Source organism: Cantharellus anzutake, assembly GCF_015039405.1.
Source record: "Cantharellus anzutake strain C23 chromosome Unknown EI90scaffold_57, whole genome shotgun sequence".
Taxonomy (NCBI): domain Eukaryota; kingdom Fungi; phylum Basidiomycota; class Agaricomycetes; order Cantharellales; family Hydnaceae; genus Cantharellus; species Cantharellus anzutake.
Genome location: NW_024067007.1, coordinates 103,002 through 124,867, shown reverse-complemented (window position 1 = coordinate 124,867; position 21,866 = coordinate 103,002). Strand labels below are relative to the sequence as shown.

The window sequence follows — 21,866 nt, the reverse complement described above, 5'->3', positions numbered from 1 at the left end:
ATGGTTCCCAAGCAGAGCGTCCTTGTCGTCCTGTGCGGTCTAACGCTCGTATCGGCGCAGAATTTTACCGCACCAGTTCCCTCGTGCGTTGCTTCGATACTGATAAGCTCTTTTGAATCGGGCTCATTTCTCCAATCAGTTACACGGCGACATATCTTCCTACGAACGTCCCCAATAAGACGGAGCAGGGTCAATTGGGTTACAACAACGTTCGTAAAACCTTCCCATTACTTTCTGGAGGTTTTTCGCTTATATCGCTACAGTGTGGGAACAGCAGCTCGCAGGATAGTTTGTGCCAAGACAGTTATCGTGGGTTCTTCCACAGCGCGCGTCGTATCACACATCTAATCTTGTCTGTGAACAGTCAATGCTTGGAATGATTTTTGTGTCTGGGTGAGTTTGTAACCTGACCTTACAACGGAATTTCATGCCATGGCACCGCTTTGGATCAGGCTCCACCTTCCAACACATCTTCTTTTGGGAATTCCTCCATTGGAAACACGGAACGTTTTGTCGTGTCTTGGTGCTTGAAGGTAGGCAGAGGCACGGCTCTACAAGTCTATCGATAATGCTTCGATCCTGACGGACGGCGGCGCTATCTCTGTGCAGAGTGGATATGGAACGCGGCTCATCCCGAAAGATACAGTGACTGGTGCTCATTTCGTCATCACACCAAATTACGTCCAGATTACCGGTGTCGGAAGGCTCACGTCTATGAACATCCCCGATGGTGACGAGGGTGGAGAACTTGATCCTCATGTGCTTGCCTTTCGATTTCTCGCCAAGTTCCGAATTCTCACATCACTAATCTAGGGTTCCGATGGCCTTGGTAACCCAATTGGTATGTACTCTATGGACGTTAGCTTCCTACAGAGACATTTGAGCTGTTCATTGTCAAAGGTGGCCTCTTCTTTGGAAGTGCTAATAAGGGCGTGATGCGGCAATACCACGAGTGGATAGAATTTATAAGCTATAACACGTTCTGTGCACGAATTTGCATTGATCAGCCAGGTTCGACTCAGTATTGTGAACATGTCAGTTTCCCACGGACTCTCTTTTACCGTTGTCGCGTGTTGATCACCCATTCTGGCACCCGGTAACAGATCTACGATGTGTAAGCTTTTCCATTGACCGAACTGACCATGAATCTTTTTAAACCAACTTTGTATGGCAGGATGGGTTGCTTATGGAACATGCCCGGAAATTACAGTGATGGTTTCTCGTCATGCCATGGTGATTCCACTGAACCCATGGGTCTTTATGTTGCCAATGGCACTACGTCCACCTTCCACCAAGGACAACCAACCACACCCCTTGCTCACCCAGCTGGTGCTTCATCCTCCTGTACCTACTTCGCGTCACTGAACACCAGCAACAATCCGTCACCTTCTCCCAGCTCGGGCGGACTCAGTACCACCAGTTCAAATACCAACACGATCACGACTAAGCCATCTGTGACGAGCACTGGTTCTACTGGCTCTTCTGCTCGCCCAACTTCGACGAGCAAGGCGGGAGATGCGCCAGCTCGTTTGGCGGTGATGTTTGGCTGGGGTACCTTGATTAGCACTTGCATGCTATTCGGCGCATCGCTTGCTCTCTTGTGAAGAGATATCGTTCCTGCTATTTATTTAGCAATCTTCTCCCCTTGTCTTTGTGCTTGATCGCCACTGTTTGCATTTCTGGACTTTCCATGTCCCCCTGGAAGGATAAATAGAATAGCTGGATACAAGCCTGGCATACCATTCTATACCGTTATCGCCCGTTTTCCTGCTTGTCCCGGCTCGTTCAAGACATTTCGCCATCTGTTCTTTATCTTTCGGCTGCTATTTTTGCGATGTAGCCTCCAATGCAGAGTGTCTCTGTCCAATTGGAGTTAGTCTTGATGCTGAGACTCGCTTTGGCCACATCACTTGGAAACATCGTATTGGTACATTGTTTCATATCGACGAATTGCTCAAGGCTCGAAACAAACACCAGAAAAGTATTTCAGACCCGGACGCCCTGACAACCCCTTCCGAGTGAGGAGTCTCAGGCCAAATCCCAATCCTCAAAGCCAACCTTAACTCCCCAAGGAGGTTTGATGAAGCGTTTCGCCTTCTCCGGGTTGTCGGAAAGCGCATCGATCTTGGCGATATCCTCAGCGGAAAGATTGGCAGGTTTCGAATTGGTGAGGATACGTGAGGGTGTAACGGATTTGGGAAGCACGATGATATTCTTAGCCACTATTTGAAGAAAGCATTGTTGTGAGTGGAGGTCTCTTGACTGGACTTTGTGAAAGAGGGGACAAAATGGGATTGGGACCTACCAAACCACCCGATAACGATCTGAGCAGGCTCGGCACCGTATTTCTGTGCAAGCTCGACAATTACGTCGTCCTTCAAAATCGGACTGTTTGTGGAACCGAGTGGGGAGTATGCTTGTGGGACGATGCCTTCTGACTCCAGGTACTTGAGCAACTTCCACTGAGGAAGGTAAGGATGAAGTTCAATTTGGTTGACGGCGGGTTTGATTGTGGCGGTAGGGAGAATCTTGAGGAGAGTGTATTCCGAAAAATTAGACACCCCGATATGTTTCGTTTTGCCTTTCGATGTTGAATCGATGAGACAGTCTTCTTGGGCACGAGCAAGGACCAGCTCTCACCTTTCTTCTGCACATCCTCGAAAGCCTTCCAAGTCTTGCTAAGGTCATGGTTGTGATCAATGTCGAATTTTCCATCTGGTGTTGTCGGGAACAATGGATGGTTCCCATTAGGGTTCAACGCAATCGGCCAGTGGATCAAAAGCACTAGGGATGCAATGTAATAAGAGGTCACCGGGGCATGGAAGTGGCGTAACGCCACTCGGCATCGAAGGACTCACAATCGATGTAATCAATACCCAAATTCTCCAAGATTTTGTCTACACATTCCTCGACCCTCTCGAGGTAAGTGCTCCAGACTTTACTGGTGATGAAGATATCCTCGCGTTTCACGCCACTCTTTTTTAGGCCCTCCTTGACTGCTTTCTCGTTCTCGTACGCAAGCGCGCAATCGATGTGGAGATAACCGGCCTCAGACAATGCGTAAGCCACGGCATCGGTCACTTGCTCGGCGGGCGACTGCCAAGTGCCGAGGCCGATGGCGGGGATCGTCGCACCGGGTGTGGTGGCGTTAGGCAATTTGATAGTGGTCGTGATACTTGGACCCATCACTCGAGGAGGAAAAGATAGCAAAGATGGAGGGAAAAGGAAACGAGAAGCCGGGAGGTGCTATTTATATGGGAGATTAGACGCTCTTTAAGAGGCCGTGGCGGTCATGCTGCAGTCTGCGTAAACGTGATATTTTAAATACAACGCTATGACCTCGCGGGCACATGCCCTGTGACCGAGAGGTACGATGCAACCAATTATCAAACTCACCTTGGCCAGTCAGATTGTTTCTTCTAGACCGAGAAAGATTGATCGGAGGTACCTGGATCGTGGTTGATCGAGCGCATTGTGCCGATGGTTCCTTCCTGTCCTGCCGATGGGTCATTGCACCCAGGTGACCACGGTCAGGCGCGCCGAGCGTGGGATCGCGAGATGTGTCGGGTGTGTATATATATATTCAACCGGCGTGTTATTGTAGCCATCTGTTCCCACGTCCGAAAAGCAGGAAGATAAATGGCAGGGCTAACCATTTAGCATACAACCTCGATTCCACGCCCCCACCTTTGTGAGCCAGTCCCTCACAGCTTCACTCGTATCGAGCTTCTCTTATATGAGCTCAGCGCAACTGATGATGTCACTGATATGAATGCCCAGGAACGTATACGTGTGTATAGCCTCTCCTCCAGTCTATCACTGATCTCTGCCGCGTCGATCCTGTCCGCTTTCACTGCTTGGCGCCACGGAACTACCTGAGGCGATAGAAATCATCGTCGATCTTTTTCAGCTCGTCAGAATTGCCGGTGGGTGACTGTGGGTTGTTGTTGTTGTTGTACTCTATTTTGTTACCCCGCGGCCGCGTTTGTACGTGGCAGTGCGGCTAGCCCGACTAATAATTGCATCTGAATGTACATGAGGGGCTCGTCAATACAAGGTAGGGTTGTCTGGTTGGTGTGGTCGGGGTGACGGGGTCCTCTGGGTTGTGATGTCTGGGTTTAAGTCTTATCTGGGTATGCGTGGGGGTGTAGTGATGTCTATGTCACTCCTCTCTCCCTACGGGGGGTTACTGGTTGGGTACTCCTGTTTCCTGTTCCCCCGTTCGGAGTCATTCTCTGTCCGTTCTTTTTGTCGATGGCCCGCGACTTCTTGATGAAGTCTGCTAGTCTAAGAATGCCTTTGGGCTTCCCCATAAGGGTCGAAAACCTGTTCTGACGGCCCCGGCCCAGTACGTGTCTATGTTTCTTAAACTGTGGGCATACCTGAAGGATGTGCTCTCTCGTCTGGTTAGCTGCTCCACATGTGCACTCTCTACTCTCTGTGTGAATACCGAACCGGTGGTAGTATTCGCCCAGGTGTGCGTGGCCGGTGCGGAACTGTACCAGCCTGCTGAAGGTTTTTCGGTCCAGCGATTTGAACCTGGTGGTGGGTTTGATCGATGGGGGGATCTGGTTTGCTGTGTGGAATCCTGATCGGATCGGGGTGGGCGTGCTTGCCCAGCGTTCCTTCCAATCTTCTTCCATCTCCTGTTTATGCAAGCTTTCTACAAAGGATAATGAGTGGTAGCGGGGTCTGTCCGGGCTGAGGCGAGCTCCCTCTTTGGCCAGCTCGTCTGCGCGTTCGTTGCCCTTGATACCACTGTGGCCGGGGCACCAGCTTATCGCGACCTTGAGGTCGTCTCTGTCGTCCAAGAGCCTGCACACTGTCTTCCTAAAGGTCCGGGTGTGCTCTTGGGCTTTTCCGGGTTTCCCTTGGAAGATGCGGCCGATCGCGCTCGTGTTGTCTGAGTAAAATACTATGTTTGACGGCTTGTGGGTGTTCAGGTCGTTTTCGATGAAGCGACGTGTCTCTTCCGCCGCTGTCCTCAGCCCCATCATTTCTGTGTCGAAGGCTTCTATGTAGCCGCCCATAGAACCATTCCTCTCGAATACTGTTTCTCCTGCTGAGTAGCCCACTACTCCAAATCCCGTGTATCTCTGCCCTTCTTCTGTGAACTTGGATCCGTCGGAGTACACGAAGAGGAAATCTGGATTGTCCTCGTGTTCCGTCATGAATTCCAGGTGGTCGTCTGTCCATGTCTCTTTGGCGGATTCGCCTGCGACGTTCTCTGGTAGGTAAATCTGAATACGGTCTTCGATATCGAATTCCGAGATATGCCATGGGGCTTCGCTGTGTGGGCGGATCCTCTCTGTGCCGTGGATTATATGGTCCGCGATGCGAGTGATGCACGTTGAAAAGGTGTCCCTTGGGTCTATTCGATATCTTCTGTGGGGGTTGAATACCGGTAGTGGTGGTACGGTGAATGGTGTTGTTAATCTTCTCTGCCACGGGTAGAGGCGGTTGGTGACTGGGTGGTCATCTGGGAGTCGGGCCAGGTGTGTTGCCTCCATCTTTAGTCGGTATTCGAGGAGTAAGTCGATAGGTGGGATCGATGCTTCGATTTCCATTGCCTGTGTGTTGGTTGTACGAAATGCTCCTGTAATCATGCGCAAGCATTTGTTCTGTAGTATAGAAAGATGTTTAATGATCATTTTAGATTTCTTGCGCCAATATATTGGTAGACCGTAAAGTGCGATAGGCAGTATCGCTCCCAGATAGAGGCGCCGGACATGAGTCTGGTGAAGACCTCTCTCTGAGTTGCCCAGCATACGAAGGGCTTGGGCCGCGGATGCCGCTTTGGAGGTGATCCTCTTGATGTGCTCCGTGAACTTGAGTTGCGGGTCGAACCATATGCCTAGATATCTCATCAGGCTGGATGGGTTGACTGTTTTATCGGCGTCGTTTATGTGTGAGGGGATGGTGATGGATGGGCCGGGCCCGGCGTTTCTGCCTGTTCTGGTTTGGGTGAAGTGCATGAGTTCGTTTTTAACTGGATCGGTCTTCAGGCCTCTTTCCCTGAGCCACTCGTGGACTATCTGGAAAGCGGCCTTAATGACTTCAGTGGATTCTTCTCTGGATGGCGCTGATGCTGATATGGATCCGTCGTCTACATAGAGAGTGAGGGGCATGGGGGAAATTAGGCCGTTGTTAAATTTCGTGCTTAGCTCTGTGTTCTGTGCAATCCTGGTTTGGACTCCTTCCACGGCTTTCGCCAGCGGGGACGTGAAGTATGCTGCCAGAATAGGAGAGACACATGAGCCTTGTGGGACGCCAGTGAAAATGGGCCTTAGTTGATCTCGTTTTCCATCTAGGCAGATTGCCGCTTCTCTGTCCTTGAGGAAACTGAGGACCCATTTTACTGTGGGGAGCGGGATGTGGTAGGCTCTTAGCGTGCTAATTAGGTGAGAGTGGGGGATATTGTCGAAAAAGCCGGTGATGTCAAAGGTGAGCATGGAGACTACCCTCTTGTGGTTCCATGCTGCCTCGATGTCGTGCACGATGGTAAGGAGGGCATCTTGGGCTGACTTGCCGGGAATTCCGCCATACTGCGTGCTGGGGAATAGGCGGTGTCTTGCTGCCAAGTAAGCTAGCCTACGGGCTTGGATCCGTTCGAGAGCTTTCCCCGAGACTTCTAGTAGTTGAATCAATCGATATGATCTGGGGAGGGAGTAGTCCCTGTTTGGTTTCTGCAAGGCCACTGCGATGGATGTGCGCCATAATTTCGGGTGGTAGCCTGAGTCTGCACATAGCCTGAGGAGGTGGAATATCTCGTCCCCAAGGGTCTTCCAGGCCCACTGCCAAGCACGCCCCGTAAGTCCGGAGATCCCTGGGGCATTCAGTTGAGCGGCTGTGAAAATGGCATCTCGGACTTCACGTTTCGTCACGCTGACATATTCTATGTCATCGTTGCATGGGTCTAGAGAAATTGGCGGAGAGTTGGCGAGTCTCGGGAGTTCTGGGAGGAGGTTCTCCCGTAAGGTTTGGCATTTGTCTATATGGCTAATGGCTGGCTCTAGGTTGTCACTGCGCTTTATAGGTGGCGATATATAAGTCCTGTGGCATTTGGTCCACTTCCTTATGTCCCAGAGGTTGTGTGGGTTTGCCTTTTCCGTGATGTTGCGGAAGTATTCCCATTTGGCCTTTCTGATGCGCATGAGGACCTCCCTCTTGAGGTCTTTTATGCGGCCTGCCAGGAATGTTGAGGGTCGGTGCAAATCTCTGGTCCAGTCTTTCAGCATTTCCTTGGCTTCGCGGAGTTCCCGATATGCTTTTGAAAGGTCTTCCGTCCACCATGGTTTCGCTGCTTTACTTGGCCGTCTCACTGGAACTGAGTCGTTTGCTGCTTTTTCTAGGTACCTGTGCAAGGTTTCTGTTGCTTTGTCGAGTTCTTCTGAAGTAGCTGTAATGCGGCGTTCATTGAGGAGTTCGTACACCAAATTGTCGTGGGCCGGTTTGTTGTTTTCAATGGTTGCTTTCAGGGCCTCTGTAAATTTGTCCTCCGACGCATGTTTCCAGTTGAGTTTTTCCTCACACAGGTTGTCTACTTCTTCCCTGGGGGAGCCTAGCTGGAAGGAGAGGGCATGGTGGTCCGACAGACTGCCGATTTCCATATCTACGTGGTGTCCCGTTAGGACGCCTGCTCCGAGTGCTGCTGCATTGGCAAAGGTTAAGTCAATAACTGATGAGTGTCCCATGTTGTCCTCCCGGGTTGGGACGAAGGGTTCGTTACAGATGGAAAATGTTTTCCCTTCGAGCCATTCTAGGGTCTCTGTTGTGCGGTTGCACGGGGCTTCGACCTGATCATCCCAGGTTGGATGTCGCATGTTCCAGTCGCCTGTTATGACCGTTGGGACATCCACATCCAGCCTGGTGTTAACCAGTCTGTCCGCTGTGTATTCCCTGCTTTGGGGGTCGGTGAGGGTTTTCTGATTATAGATATTAATTAGTCTGATCGGTGCGTGTTCCGCTCCTTCTCTTTTGACTTCCAAGATCATGAAGTCTAGATCTGATGCTAAGTCGTTCCTTAGTGTCAGCTCTATTTGTGCATTCTGGCGGGTGTAGGCCATGCATCTTGGTCGTTCACCTTCAGCGATAGGTAGTTTGGGGAGGATTGCTTGCCACCCCTTTAGGGTGGCTGATGCGTATGTGCTGTTGATCTTCTCCCACCACGGTTCTTGTATGAGTAATATGTCTGGCTTTGGGTTCTTTCGTTTGGAAATGATATGCATTGCCGCTTGTGTCGCCGCATTGGACCGATTCACGTTCAAGCTGCATATCGAGAGTTGGGCTGCTATTTTGGGTGTGCACTTCATTGGGGGAGGTGAGGTGAGGGCTTGTCATTTCAATGTCCATTTTTTCCCCGCTTTCCGCGGTTGACAGGTTGGGTTGATTGGTCTGTTTGACAATTTTTGTCTTTGACCGTGTGTGGACAAGCTTAGCAGTGGATGCCCTTTGGGCTTCCGGAGACCGGTTCTGTTCTAGGATGCGGCTTACATCGTCGCCCGATAGGCCGATGTCTACGCTTGCTACCTCTGATTGATTGGTTGCCTCTTCCTTCCCTTTGCCTTTGTTTCTCTTTTTGTTGCCAGCCTTCGGCTGTGCAGTTTGTGGCTGGGGGTTGCTAGGTGGCTGCGCGGTCTTCTTCGGGATGGGTTTGAGGCCCATTTTGTTTCTCCTTATCTTGCATTCTTTGAAGGTGCTTATGTGTGCCTCTTTGCAATTTATGCAGCGAGGTTGCACATCTGCTTGGTGGTCATCAGTGTTGTGGTCCTTTGCCCCGCACTTTAAGCACCGTGGCTGTGCGCAGTTGGCCGTGCGGTGGGAGTACATGCCGCATTTGCTGCATGCGAAGACTTGAGCACGATCTTCATACGGTGTAATGGTGCATCTGTAGTTAAATAAGTACACTGTCCTGAGTTGGAAGAGTGTATCTCTGTCTTTTTTGTTAGTCAAGTCCAGTACAATGGACGCAAAATTCTTAGCGTAAATGGTGGCATCTGAGCCCAGCCATTTGGGTGGGCACCACTGCTTCAGTTCCCCGTAAGGTGGGCAGTACGTCATTAGCTCTTCATGGATCAAGTTGATCGGGAGTGGGTCATTGCCGCAGTGGGTGGGTATTTTATTGATTTTCACGCGGTAGTGTTCCATGTCTGGTAGGGTTGAGAGAACCTCGTTGTCTGTGATGGTGGCCGCAATGTCGTTCCCGTAGTCCTGTAGGTCGGACGCCTTGCAGGTTGGGGCCGTCGTAACCTTGATGTTCCCTGCTACCGAGTATCCCACTGCCATCACCCTGAGGTAGTGCGGGAGATTCTTTTTCTCTAGCATGTCATTGATCTTCTTACGGATCTCGATGCCATTTGGGCGTTGGTCTGGTTGCAGGGGAGGGTTGATGCGGATGATTAGGCAGTGGGGGTCTGCCGTCTGTTTGTGTTCCGTTCCCTGTGTGGCTGTTTCGTGGGCTTGGTCTGGCGGTTTCACTGTCTGTTTCTTTGCTGTTGCCTGTCTGGGTTGCGGTTTCGGTGGATTCTTTGCTGCTACGCTCGCCCAAGACTCGGTCGGGGCCACCATTGGTTTCGCTACGGTATCCGGGTCCCTCTCTGGCAGAGGTTGGGTTTGGGCCGTGGACACCTTGGATTCTAAGGATTTCAAGCGATTGGATAGGTAAGCGTTAGTTGAAGCGAGGTTGGAGACATTAGCTTCTGCCTCCGCCAGACGGCTTTCTAGGTCTTTTCCCACCATCTTCTCACCATGGCTTTTGTATGTGGCTTTGGGCAGTCCTGCGAACCAATGGGAGTATGTCGGGAGGAGTTGTTCCCACAGGCCTGCAAGGCCGACAAGTGATAGTCTCTCCGTAACCTCGTTCATACTCGTGGACGCATCTTCCAAAAGCTTCCAGTTCCTGTCGTGTTCCTCATCCTCGGGGGTCGGGTCTTCCATCCACATCTCTTCGTTCTCCGAGTCGGACCGTTCTTGGTGTTCGGCTTCTGAGGAGTGTTGAGGATCTGTGGTGTGTGTGCTGTCTTCCATTGGTACAGCGTGTCGTTCCATGTCTGGGGTGCTGGGCCATGACATCGGGATGCTGGTAACATCCAGTTGATCGGAGACTGGCGCAATCGGATAAGGGTGTTCAGCGAATTTGTCGCGGAGTAGTTGCATTTCTGGGGTACTAGTCGCTGCCGCTTCGCCCCAGGGGCTACTGTTGGCTGAGCCTGTTTGTCCTCTTGCTGTAGTTTTGGTACCACGACGTGGCAATTGGTGCGGCTGGAGCGGCGTGCTCGAGTTCGTGTTGTACATATCTCGCTTCGTGCTAGACTGTCTCAAGTTAGCAGGGTTAGCTGGCTTTTGGAGCCCTGCTTTCCCTCCTGTGTCAAACTTTTCTTGATCATCCATGGTTAGGAGATCGTGCGTGGGAAGGGGAAGCGGTTTGGGGGGAATGGGGGGTGGTATTGTTGTTTTTCGATCTCACTAGACGTTTTCCCTCTCTTTTCGAGATGGGGTGACTGTGGGTGACTGTCAACATTGGCGTGAATACTGTAGAGGCAGCTCAGGCTGTCGTCGGTACCGTCAGACAATCAGTAACGGGAGTTACAAGGACGTGAAGGATAAAGGGGTATTGGAGAAGTATCTGAACCTTAATAGGATCGAGAGCATATTCGGCGCAATGGCAATGGTCATGAGCAATGACAGAAAGTAGGTAGCGATGTGCAACACGACACCCAAATACTCCTGGATTGCAACTGCAGAGCAAAAGATCGTCCGCTCGGATGGTGGTAAATATGGAAGCCAGATCCCGATGCTAGCACGATTAGCCGGCCAGTGCGGGAGTGTAATAAAAACTCGGAAAGGATTGACTAGCTGGCCGTCGCTTCGCAGTGTCTTTCCGATCAGATTGTATACATACCCCATCAGAATGCCAGATAATTAAACCAGCCATTGGGAGTAAATTCACCGAATGAGCAAACGCTCACGTCACGAAAACCAGACAGGTGTTATAGGATTCTGTTTGTGTCAGCTTTGTGCACTTCAAGATAGCCATGATCACGAGCTTTCAATGCCTCATTATCCGGATAATGGTACCAGCAAGGCGTCAGCTGAGGTATGCTTACTTCCCCAGATAGGCACCCTAAAGTAAGCCGCTGGGATGCGGTGCTTTCATTTGCGGGTGGCGGGGGCGCGCACTTGACTCAGATGGGGAGAAAGCAGGCGCCGATTCGCCCCACGCGGTGTTGCGAGACCTGCCTGGTGATTCCTGCTACGAATATACTCATAGCGGGCCTACAAACCTTTTTCACCAGCGTCGCCAAGCAAGAGGCCCTTGAAGTCTTGCGTACCTTTATCTTTATCTCCGTACTTTTGTCACTCGCCGCGCTTCCGACCCTTATCCCTGTTCTTTTGAACCGTTTCGTTCACGTCGAACCTCATATTCCGGTTTCTTTCTCCCCACGAATCAGCAGTACCTCTTTGAACAACCTAGATGGATTGGTGGCCTCATCGTTGTTTGCAGCAAGTCGCCTCGTGAATATGTACGAAGTCGGTTCCCCCTGCCAGTTCGCATGCTAATTGCAGAGATCCAGTCACATAGATATAGATGGACTAAGGGACAACGCATCCTGAGTCGTGAGCACCGTGAAGATCATGAAAAAGCTAAACGCAAGACAAACGATTTTTTAGCTCATGTAGGAACCATCATTGCTATGTGATAAAAGCAAGACGATAAAGGAGAGAATATTATAGATCAATCTGGCGAGCTGACGGGAATGGGAAGAAAAATCAAATCACTCAAGCAGGCCACGGAATTTATTCGAAAGGATTGTAATCAGCAGATCCAGAATAATGGGTTTGGCTGCCAAAGTACTCCGCAGACTGAGGTTGGGTTGTGGACTCTGGTGGCTCGGGCGATGGCAGAAACCCTGTTTGACTCTCATTGTACCTGTGCCCTCGACGCCGGCCACCTGCGCCATATGCCACTCCTGAGGCACCAGCGCCTAAGGGGGCACCAACAACAGCCCCCCAAGGCAACTGAGGAATCCCAGCTCCCGAACCAGTGGCGGCACCCGCATTACCAGCAAACGGTGCTGAAGGAACTCCGAAGCCTTGAGGCGCTACGCCTGCCGGTGCACCCCCTACTCCAGCGCTCGCACCAGATCCATATCCTGCACTTGCTCCCGCGGATCCGCCAAGCCCTCCAGGTCCATACCCGGCGCTTGCTCCTGCGGATCCCCCTACTCCAGATCCATACCCGGCACTCACACCTCCAGCACCATACCCAGAACTCCCAGCCCCAGCTCCATACGCAGCATTCCCTCCAGAAGCATAGCCTGCCGCACCACCATCTGAACCAAAAGGCGCTGGTACACCAGAGTTGCCAAAAGGTGCTTGAGGGCCCACTGTAGCGGTGGTACCATCCGGCGCGTACCCCGGGCCTCCACCAGCGCCAGAAGACCCTGCTTCCCCTCCAGACGCGTAGGGAGAACCGAAAGAAGATGGGTTAGCCCCAAATGAAGGCGACGTCGATCCTAGCGGGGGAGGTGTACTTTCGCCGATGCCATAACTAATCATTTCGGGCTCAGGAATCGGGTCATGAACGTCAGGTCCTCGAGGGAAGAATTTGTACATCAAGAATCCGAGAGCTGCAAGGCCTACCAGACCGCCGGCAACTCCACCAGCGATCGCACCCACATTAGTTCCACCCCCTCCAGAGTTTCCGGCTGGGGCAACAACGACCGTAGGAACACCACCAGAATTAGTTGTGGTATATGACGTAACACCCTTGGATCTGTAAATATTCACTGATGCAACACTCGCGGTGGATATCGAGGATATCGAGGAAATCGAGGAAATCGCGGAAGCTGGGAGTGAGGTCGTTGTCGTTGTCGTTGTCGAGGTAGGAATCGAGCCGGATGACGAACTAGTCACAATTGATCCAGAGGAGGATCTTGTTAGTGATCTTGAGGAAGTTGACACTGGTGAGCTTGTGGGTGTTAGCTGAGAAGTTGAAGATACTTGCGAAGTTGGAGAGGATGAAGTCGTTATCTAAGATAGCGAGAAGTCAGTAGGTACGTATCCGGTTTGAGTTGGGGTGGATACCTGAGTTGAAGCAGGAGCGGACGAGGTTGTGGATGTAGACGTGAATGTGGAGGTGGGAGTGGAAGTAGGGGTGGAAGTGGAGGTGGGAGTGGAAATGGGAGTGGTCGTGCCGGAAGCAGGGGTAGAGGTGGTGGGATGGGGAGTGTTACTCACAGTACTTGATGTGCTTGAGGTGCTCGACGTGGTCGACGTGGTTGAAGTGCTCGAGGTGCTCGAACTGCTCGAACTACTCGAACTGCTTGAACTGCTTGAACTGCTTGAACTGCTCGAACTGCTCGAACTGCTCGAACTGCTTGAACTGCTCGAACTGCTCGAACTACTCGAGGATGTTGAAGTGCTCGAGGAGGTCGTTGTCGTTGTCGTAGAAGAGCCTGATGTTTTGTCATGAATGCATCGAGACAGGAATGTCGCTAAGCAGACACGAACCGTTGCCTTCAGCCCTGATGCTGAGTTCAGCCCTAATGCCGAGGATACCACCATTGGGATTCAGATAAGCCCATCCAGGGACCCTGGTACCACCAGGGATCGGTTCGCTATATCTAATTTTGAGCAAGCAAAGTGTTCAATGAAGTTCAGGGACAGTGAATCAGAAGTACGAACGTTGTGACTGGGTCGGTATCTTCCCCACAATTACTCTGCCAGATCCATAGACTGCATACAAAGAGGCTTCAGGGTTCAGATGTTGCGCTAGTGCTTCACGGGACACACCTAGACCACGTTCCATTTTGACAACCCGCACACGCAGCCATGAGGGAGTAAACGACGCTCGAGCATCCACCTTATAATCCGTATCGTACTGGTTAGTAAACCTTTGCTGCTCTACGTTAGAAGTTGCACTCACATTTACTGTTAACCAATGGCTCACGATAGAACCGAACACCCAGGGAGTCAAGGGAAGGGACGCTGAAACCTAGAGAGCGGCATATGAAGAAAGCAACACGCAGTCTCAAGTTAGAGCTCACCAGGAGAACAAGTGTTCTGAAGATAGGCTGCGACCTGAGTTGAAGATAAGAGAGGCGCCATTTTTGCCAATCTCTGGTTTGGCACCTACCAGGCAAGGACTTTGGGCAAGAGAATTGAAGGACTAGCAAAAATCACATCAGCTCGTCTTCTACGCTTTCCAAGTAAGTTGTCGGACCCATTGAAAGTTTGACACGTTACAGCGCGCAGATGTCTATACAGAAGAAGCATGTCACCGAACGGACGACGGGATTGACAAGCGCGGAGGCAAACTTCTTCGTTAACGTACCGACTGAGCATGCACCGTCCAGCTTAACTTTGCCAGAAGAAAGATCAGAACCAGTGGAGCAACCATTGCAGTACTCAAGGAAGAAGAAACGGAGATCGAGCCATCTTATAACGCTGCGCGTGTTCGGGACTTTATTATTTCAAATTCCCAACACAGCCTTTGGCTCAGCCTCGTTGTGCCTTGGGACCAAGTTCACGTTTTACGTTGGTGGCGGGCGATCATCACTGGAATAATCCACCTTCCAGTTGTTGGATGTTTAACGTACCTGCAGACTTTAGAAAGCGCCAAGGGCAGGGGGATAAATACACGGGGATAAAGTGAAAAGTAAATACTAAGGAGATAAGCAAGAGATAAGTCCAATCCTGCCCCCTTTTGTGCAAGCAATAACCAAATTCTACTCCACTGTCAAGTCTTCACGTTCTGGAACGAGAACGAGCCTGGTTGTCCCTGGTTGTCGGAGAATGGGTTCCTCCCGTTCCGCAACGCCGAGGCCAATTCAGTTCAATTCAATGGGTTGAACTTGAAACTCAACCCTGGTAATTTTCCGAACTTTATCCGCAACTTCGTTGCGACTGGCATACATAATAAGTTGTACAGCTAAGCTATTATTAGCTGTGGGAATGACTAATCGGTTCCGACCAACTTAGTGGAGACGGCCCACGATGCAACGTGGGCCAGCGCAAAATGGGATTGCAAGAAAAGAAATACAACGGCCAAGGGCGAATAAGATGATAACGAGATAATAGCACCAGTCACAAAGGTGGAGTTGGGGAAGGTGGAGGGTAGGCAGAAGAGAGAGCAGCGCAAGCGAGGTTGGAACAAGAGCTGACAGCAAGCAATCACGATAAAGAAAACAAGGGAGAAAGATATGCTTACAGAGAACAGTAAGAAGGAAGCGGAAAAGCAATAACTACGCAATAACCAGAGGGGGTACTGGCAAGCGAGCGTGAGTTACAAGCCCTGCTGCGCTGGGGGAAACATACCAGTAACTCCGAGCACAAGCGCGAAAGCAAGCGAGCAGGTGGGGGAAAGGAGCAAACCTCCCCCTTCCTCAGCAACTTAACCTCAGCCATGCTAGAGGCAAGTTAGGACCCGGGCAGTTGGTCACCCATCACGATCCATCAGCACTGCGGCAGTGCAGAACGAGACTGCTCCAGGTCGCACGTGCCCGGCCCCGATTAGTCCCGTGGAATAGGATATTAAACTGGAATTAACTGTCTCGGAGAGACCAGACATCCTTGGAACACTCCATATTCGATGACTATTGCCTACTTCTCCTTCACAAGTAGAGACCTGCATCGAAGTTGTTTCTGAAGGTATGGCTGAAGAAAAAGGTTTGAAGCAAGCGGCTCTCTATGCCACTAGTATACACCACGTTCGATTGGACAAGCCATGTGTATACAGGCTTTACGCTGGGAAAACACATTATTTTGTCATCTGGAGCGGCCCAGTTGCTGCTTACCGATCACCGGGACAGTTGTACTCGGAGTCCCAAGCCCTCAAAAAATACGCCGCGTCCCTCTATAATGCACCCCCGTCGCACATCACGTCATCTCCTGATGCTACTCGTGCTGGCTTTTTCTTGTTATCAGATAACGCCGTCTTAGAAGGACTCTATCGCTGCATATTTCCGGGAATTCCTCACACTCGCTGCACGCATGTGTATGCGCAAGTGGGCCCTCCCGTAGCCCAAGGAGCCCCCATAATTTACAAACAGGTTATGGGTCGACTGGATGGAGGAGATCCGGTTCACCATGGAATGGAGATACTCGACCGTATCCACAAGGATGGCTATGTCGCAGGCGTTGTTCGAGGCGTTGAGTTCGATGGGGAACCCATTACTATCGACGTTGGCATCTGGGACTTGGACGAACTGAACCAATGGAATGCCGATAAAATGCATGGACAAGTGGCCTCCCGAAGAAGTTCTGCAATGATCTACCTGGACACTGGTGTGTCAATCTCACAAGGGAGGACTGTCTTGGATCTACTTGCAGGATTCTTCGATATTGTGGAAGGTACGAAACATCTGATTATCATGATGCTGAAATTGATTTCGTTAGAGTTACGTTATATTGTTGAACGCCATGAAGTTGTCCACCGTCACATCAGCCCCTCAAACATATATATATATGTAAAGAGCGTAACGCCCCAGAACCCAGCTGGTTTTGCTGAGAACATGCTGAATCCTTCGGACAACCAACCAACCTTCATAAACAAATATCTTGACCCCGACAACAGGTGAGCGCCTTTGACCAAATAGTGAGCAGATATTCAAATCCCGTAATTGCCTCAGGAATCAGCCTAGGGGTCTGGTTGGTGATCTGCACATGGCCGCTAGCTACTGGCCTGATGACAATCAAGCAGCAGAGATTCTGAGACAGTTCAGTGTGCGTGATGTCAGTGTGTCGGTATTTCTTCAATGACAATGGATCTAGGGAACCCCACTGTATTCCCCCGAGCAATTTTGTCAAGGTCTTGGGCCCCTTCACCTCAGAGATTCCGGCCCATGCCCGAGCTTCAAGGTGAGGTGCTCCACACGTACAATATGCTGTTTGGCGTTGGCGCATATGAGGCCGGTCAGGAGGATTATGATAACAACAACATTCACGAATTCGGTTCGCTGCAAAATCCACCATTATATCGCCCACGACACGATATCGAGTCTCTCGTTTGGGTCATTGTCGACACTCTGCTCCATGCAAAGCCTGAAGGGAGTGATGATTCTCCATTAATGGAATTAGCCAGGTTTGAGCAGACACTCAATTCAAGGAGGTACCGTGATGTCGACATGTCGACACTTTTATTCTTCTTGCCTTTGGATTGGTGGAAAAGAGCGCTTCATCCAGAATTAGGGCCAGTTCTTGGTGAACTGCTTCATAACATTGCCTTGCAGGTCGGTCCAGAATATGAATACCTAATCGAACCACCGCGCTCCACCAATCTACACGAGGCGCTCCGAAGATTGCTCCTTCGGGCAATAGTGACCTTGAACCAGCAACCTCCCATTACTTTAGACTCGAGTCGACGAACTGTTCGGCTTTCTCCTTATGGACCCTCTCAGTGAGTTTGGTTACAGGTAGCAGTGCCTAGTAGGGTGGAGATCGGATTTAAGTACACGTGAACTTTTTGGCACTCCCACCATGTGTCAAATGGTGTTTCTTGTTCCCTTTTCTATTGAAATTTGTATGTTATGTACAAATTCATTAAAAATTTTCTTGTGCAATGTCAATATTATTCCGGCTATCTGTAGTGGGTCGTGAAAGCGTAAACTGTAAGGCAGACTGACCTCGGTCGGAATCGATAACTTAGACACAATATATTCGGCCAACTCCGCTAACCCCCCTCGGTTAGGAACTACATACCCGACCAATGGCGACGAAGCGAAAGTGTGAAGATGGCAAATCAGTAGTTCAGTCAGCCGATAGTTTGAGAGCATTACTGTCGTCTGCTATCACCAGTCATGATTCCGCCGAAATTGCTCTTCTTCACATAATGCACCAACACGATTTCGATTTGAGCATGTTGCGAGAGATCTTGTCTGGTCCGTCCATTGTCTTGTGATCTTTGGTGATTGACAGGATCGAATTTTCTTTAAGAGGATCGGACAGACGCTAATTTTTCCAATGTCAAGTACGAAGCCATCGCGTCGTTCGTCGGACTTGAAGCCAGTCTCCAGATGGCAGATATCGACAATTTCACGCTGCATCGTTCTCGCATTCCCACGACTCTTTTTAAATCCATTCTGGAGGATATGGATATTATGCAGACCCACTATGGGCCTCCAATTATGCATGAAACGGGAGAGGCGAGATCCCGGTTCCTGTCGCCAGTAAGTGCGAGTCAGCTCCTCACATGGCACTAAGTCGGAATCTGCTTTAGATCTTTAATCGTCTTGTTGCTGTATTCGAGTTTGCTTTCAGGAATCTGCCCGAATCACTTCTTGAAGGTCGCATCGCCACCGGGGGTGTGGAGTATTTCTTCAAGGCCTTCGGCTCTATTTCGCTTCTTTTCATCGAATTCAAACTCAAAACTGGCAGTGCAAAGGAGCGCTTAGACGCAATTGCCCAACTAATCGCAGAGTGCGACGGTCAGTTGCCCTTTTGGTGCCTAATTTTTCGGAGGCCAATTACATGTTGATACCCAGCTGGTGACTGGAACAATGCGCGACAGGGCTTCCGCGTTGCTGTGCATGGTATCCTGTGCGATGGAGATGTATTTGAATTCTTCCAGTTCGATGGGAGCACCGAACCTCCCACATTCCGTCAAGGACGCGATAGCTCGGTTCCTCGAACTGGTATGCAGCTCCCCAACTTCACACGGACCGCGACACCTCGTCAATTTGTCAATGCCCTTCGCCCAATATGCGAGACCATATTTGACCTGATGTTGAATGCTTATACCTTGAGCTTGGAGGCATGGCACACCCGCTCTGCAAAGAAGGGTGCCGAAGAAGGGAGGCCTCGACCAAGTCTGGATAAATGGGGTCGGGCTATCGGATTTGCTCATGAGGCACTAGAATGTTTCAGAAATGCAGAAATAATGCGTCAGACTAGGCCTATTGATGAGGCCAATGCAGTTGTTCAGCAAGCGATGGAATTTCTCAAGCACAGGTATGGTTCTTCAATATCTAGCTACATGGCATAATTTACTGATTATACATAATAATAGCATAAATGAGGTTCCCATCATTCACAAACCAGCACTGATTATGAGTGGTTGGGATGGCACGGAGGTTGAAACTGTATGAGGAGTCCCTCTCCACGTGTCTACCGACGGGATATGTGGATTTCTCCGTGCAAGGAAGGATGTTTAAATTATGGTGCGCATTCAATACTCGACTGCTTTGTCTAACTGTGAACGCAAACTTTGCCGCTTCAAGGTCCGCAGTGCTGCATTCTCTGATTTGGGGGAAAATAAGTGTTCTTCATCACAACTTGTCATTCTGGATGATTCTTCCGAGGTGTTTGAAATCTTTGTGAACTATCTTTACAAGTACATTTCCGTTCCTGTATATAGTGTTTACTAGGGCTCCTAGCGGATCGGATGATCTGCGAGATCTGAGGCAAATACGGGTGAAATTTCCCATATTTACTGTAACTCCTACTCTACTGTGGACCTATCGGTAATATAATGAGCTTTCTTTCTCTGTGTCAATCTCAGGTTAAAGTTTAGGAAGGTGTTCAACAACCACATGATGTGCAATAGGACATATATGAAAGCGTTGTGGGTACTTTTGGGTGGCCGAGAGACGACGCGGTCAAGAACTCGAAGACTCGGGGTTGAGGTGCGTCGAGGCCCTGGGTCCCTATGCCACATAGTATTTCGGGGAGCCCGACTCTTCGGTTTGCCTCCAGTTATTTTGTGGAATCATCTCCACATCTCACTGGGGCGATCGACACGTTGGCTTGGAACTGGGCTGGCTGGACACCATACCACGGAGTCAGCTCATCATCGGTGTTTACGCAGCACATTTCTAAATCGATCTCCGCGTTCCCGCTTGGAGAATGTAGCCTAGGCTGCTGGCATTAAGTCCACACCCCTCGAATCCAGAACAGATTCAAAAACCAGATAGTGTGCACTGCCCATTTGCGCCCCCAACTCGATCGGACAGATCGATCGTTCGCACAGGCAGTAATCCCAATGAAAGACAGGACTGAATCAGGATATGCTGAGTAAATGGTGCGCGACCAGACACCGGCGCAAAATGAGTATGTGAGGTCTGCACGGTATTCTACGGTTATCAAAACCAAACCGGCCTTCGATCAGCGCAACGTCATTATTGCTGCAGCAATCAACGGTGGTTCCTGAATTACGAACTACTAGTCAGTTTGGAGAATAGAGTCTAGCCTGCTGGCATGAAGCCCATGCCCCTCAACTCTAGAACGCATCAAAAAAACCATCTAGGATGGCAGCACATTCGCACTGCCAACTCGATACAATAGATCGATGCCAGATTGCCCCCCCCACGTTAACAAAGGACAAGGCTAGATTAGGATCTGCTGAATGAATGGTGCGCGACAAGGCACTGGCGCAAAATGAATATGTGAAGTCTGCGCGGTATTCTACGGTTATCGAAATAATATCAGCCTTCGATCAGTGCGCCATTATTGCCTTAGCAAACAGTGGCGGTCCCTAGATCATGAACTACGAGGCGGAGGGCAGCGTCCAAACGCGTGTTTGCGAATGCTTTTGCATCGGCCTGCGACTAGGAACCGCCGATTAGCTTATCGCAACCACCAGTTCCCTTGTACGAATAGCTGGGAAATGCTGCAGACACAAAGGCTAGCTGCATGACCTAATCCATGCGGCACAGCTGACTATTTCAACTAGCTGGTATATATAGTGAGCCGATCCCTTGCGCCTACACCTGGGTTCGAGTTCCTCTTGCAAAATCACCTCCAGTGAGCCGAGCACAACTGAGGATGTCGTTAGAATGGTGACTCACCACAACCGGCAGGAGCCATGGGTAACGCTGGATCCGTCTACATGGCCAACGCTTCTGGTCAGGATATCCAAGTCATAGCATCCCTCAGTCCCGAATGGGTTATTATTGATCTCCTATTCGACGCCACGTTGCTCATTGCCGCTTTCACTGGACTCTCGGACATTATCGGCGCTGCGGAACTACCTGAGGCGATAGAAACCGTTGCGGATCTTTTTCAGCTCATCAAAATAGCTGGCGGGCTCCTGAAGGATACTGTGGAGATTGGCCTGCATATTGTGGAGGCAGCTCAAACAGTTATCGATGCTGTCATCCAAAACACCGTAACAATTAGTGATGGGAGTTACCAGGACATGCGGGATGAAAGCGTGTGGGAGCAATGTCTGTCTCCTGATGGGATTGCGGGCATATTTGGTGCGAAAACCGTGATGGTCTTGGTCATGAGTCGTGATGGAAAGCGAGTGTCGTTGTGGGAAACGGGACCCGATGATTCCTGGATCGCAACTGCGGAGCACAAGATCGTTCGCTCGGTGAATGGTAGGATTTGGGAGCGTGATCCCGACGCTGGCACAGTTGAATGGCCGGGGCAGGGGGTCCTAATGAAAAAACAAGGGTTGAATTTACTGGATATAATTCCAGCCGCACTTCCCAAGCTTCTGCCATTCCTACTGATATGATCAGATATTTGGTCAGAACGGTGGATGATTAAACTAACCACTGCAAGTAGCATACGGAAAGATATCTGTCTTGGTTGTGTTCCGTGTGTTTCATGGTCACCGTGATCATTTTCACCTCGTGTATACCTTCCTGCTTTGTACAATAGTGCTAACGGGAATCTGTTCTGAAGTATGCTCGCTCTCCTGGCAGCTGATAAGCATCCTAGTACCAATTGAGTTATGCGGGTGAAAGTTGTTTGTTATACCATGAGCGTAGACAATCTATCGTAACGGAGCGCCATAATAATGAGCTCCGTCTCCGTAGTGAGAACCGAATTAATTAGCGCGTCTAACCTATAGTAACGTGCAGGACAGAATGAATGAGGAACCGAACGCAGGATTGGGTGTACAATAGGTTCGAGGGTTCATA

General features: G+C 50.3%; 8 protein-coding genes across 8 annotated transcripts; 4 read left to right on the top strand and 4 right to left on the bottom strand.

The window, feature by feature from the left end:
- Positions 1 to 1,604, top strand: EI90DRAFT_3129387 (uncharacterized protein; the record flags this gene model as incomplete). The annotated part of the gene is made up of 9 exons (XM_039064193.1): positions 1 to 83; positions 140 to 309; positions 365 to 393; positions 453 to 533; positions 610 to 759; positions 814 to 841; positions 901 to 1,034; positions 1,104 to 1,114; positions 1,175 to 1,604. 9 exons carry the CDS (start codon positions 1 to 3, stop codon positions 1,602 to 1,604), a joined length of 1,116 nt encoding a protein of 371 aa, XP_038911864.1.
- Positions 1,605 to 2,028: 424 nt separating this feature from the next.
- On the bottom strand, positions 2,029 to 3,186 carry EI90DRAFT_3146770 (Aldo/keto reductase; the record flags this gene model as incomplete). Its single annotated transcript, XM_039065454.1, has 4 exons — positions 2,029 to 2,222; positions 2,264 to 2,581; positions 2,641 to 2,784; positions 2,859 to 3,186. 4 exons carry the CDS (start codon positions 3,184 to 3,186, stop codon positions 2,029 to 2,031), a joined length of 984 nt encoding a protein of 327 aa, XP_038911863.1.
- A 6,224-nt stretch (positions 3,187 to 9,410) lies between these two features.
- EI90DRAFT_3074162 (uncharacterized protein) lies at positions 9,411 to 10,494 on the bottom strand (the record flags this gene model as incomplete). Its single annotated transcript, XM_039061490.1, has 1 exon — positions 9,411 to 10,494. A coding segment is annotated over exon 1 (616 nt), but the record flags the coding sequence as incomplete, so codon positions are not given.
- Positions 10,495 to 11,412: 918 nt separating this feature from the next.
- On the bottom strand, positions 11,413 to 12,819 carry EI90DRAFT_3074161 (uncharacterized protein). Its single transcript, XM_039061489.1, has one exon. It carries the CDS (start codon positions 12,613 to 12,615, stop codon positions 11,797 to 11,799), a length of 819 nt encoding a protein of 272 aa, XP_038911861.1. The 5' UTR covers positions 12,616 to 12,819; the 3' UTR covers positions 11,413 to 11,796.
- Positions 12,820 to 12,823: 4 nt separating this feature from the next.
- EI90DRAFT_2215591 (uncharacterized protein) lies at positions 12,824 to 14,723 on the bottom strand. The gene is made up of 10 exons (XM_039052698.1): positions 14,601 to 14,723; positions 14,336 to 14,514; positions 14,225 to 14,260; positions 14,138 to 14,170; positions 14,049 to 14,082; positions 13,928 to 13,996; positions 13,795 to 13,864; positions 13,687 to 13,737; positions 13,513 to 13,625; positions 12,824 to 13,457 (listed from the first exon to the last, which is right to left on the bottom strand). The coding sequence occupies exons 2-10, from the start codon at positions 14,399 to 14,401 to the stop codon at positions 13,033 to 13,035; spliced, it is 897 nt and encodes a 298-aa protein (XP_038911860.1). The 5' UTR covers positions 14,402 to 14,514; positions 14,601 to 14,723; the 3' UTR covers positions 12,824 to 13,032.
- An 822-nt stretch (positions 14,724 to 15,545) lies between these two features.
- On the top strand, positions 15,546 to 17,578 carry EI90DRAFT_3074155 (uncharacterized protein). The gene is made up of 4 exons (XM_039061488.1): positions 15,546 to 16,353; positions 16,399 to 16,576; positions 16,632 to 16,723; positions 16,774 to 17,578. The coding sequence occupies exons 1-4, from the start codon at positions 15,654 to 15,656 to the stop codon at positions 17,400 to 17,402; spliced, it is 1,599 nt and encodes a 532-aa protein (XP_038911859.1). The 5' UTR covers positions 15,546 to 15,653; the 3' UTR covers positions 17,403 to 17,578.
- Positions 17,579 to 17,680: 102 nt separating this feature from the next.
- EI90DRAFT_3074151 (uncharacterized protein) lies at positions 17,681 to 19,484 on the top strand. Its single transcript, XM_039061487.1, has 6 exons — positions 17,681 to 17,879; positions 17,935 to 18,167; positions 18,218 to 18,425; positions 18,483 to 18,948; positions 19,007 to 19,157; positions 19,218 to 19,484. Exons 1-5 carry the CDS (start codon positions 17,708 to 17,710, stop codon positions 19,083 to 19,085), a joined length of 1,158 nt encoding a protein of 385 aa, XP_038911858.1. The 5' UTR covers positions 17,681 to 17,707; the 3' UTR covers positions 19,086 to 19,157; positions 19,218 to 19,484.
- Positions 19,485 to 20,789: 1,305 nt separating this feature from the next.
- On the top strand, positions 20,790 to 21,573 carry EI90DRAFT_3281925 (uncharacterized protein). Its single transcript, XM_039066862.1, has 2 exons — positions 20,790 to 21,373; positions 21,420 to 21,573. The coding sequence occupies exons 1-2, from the start codon at positions 20,801 to 20,803 to the stop codon at positions 21,450 to 21,452; spliced, it is 606 nt and encodes a 201-aa protein (XP_038911857.1). The 5' UTR covers positions 20,790 to 20,800; the 3' UTR covers positions 21,453 to 21,573.
- Positions 21,574 to 21,866: the final 293 nt, after the last annotated feature.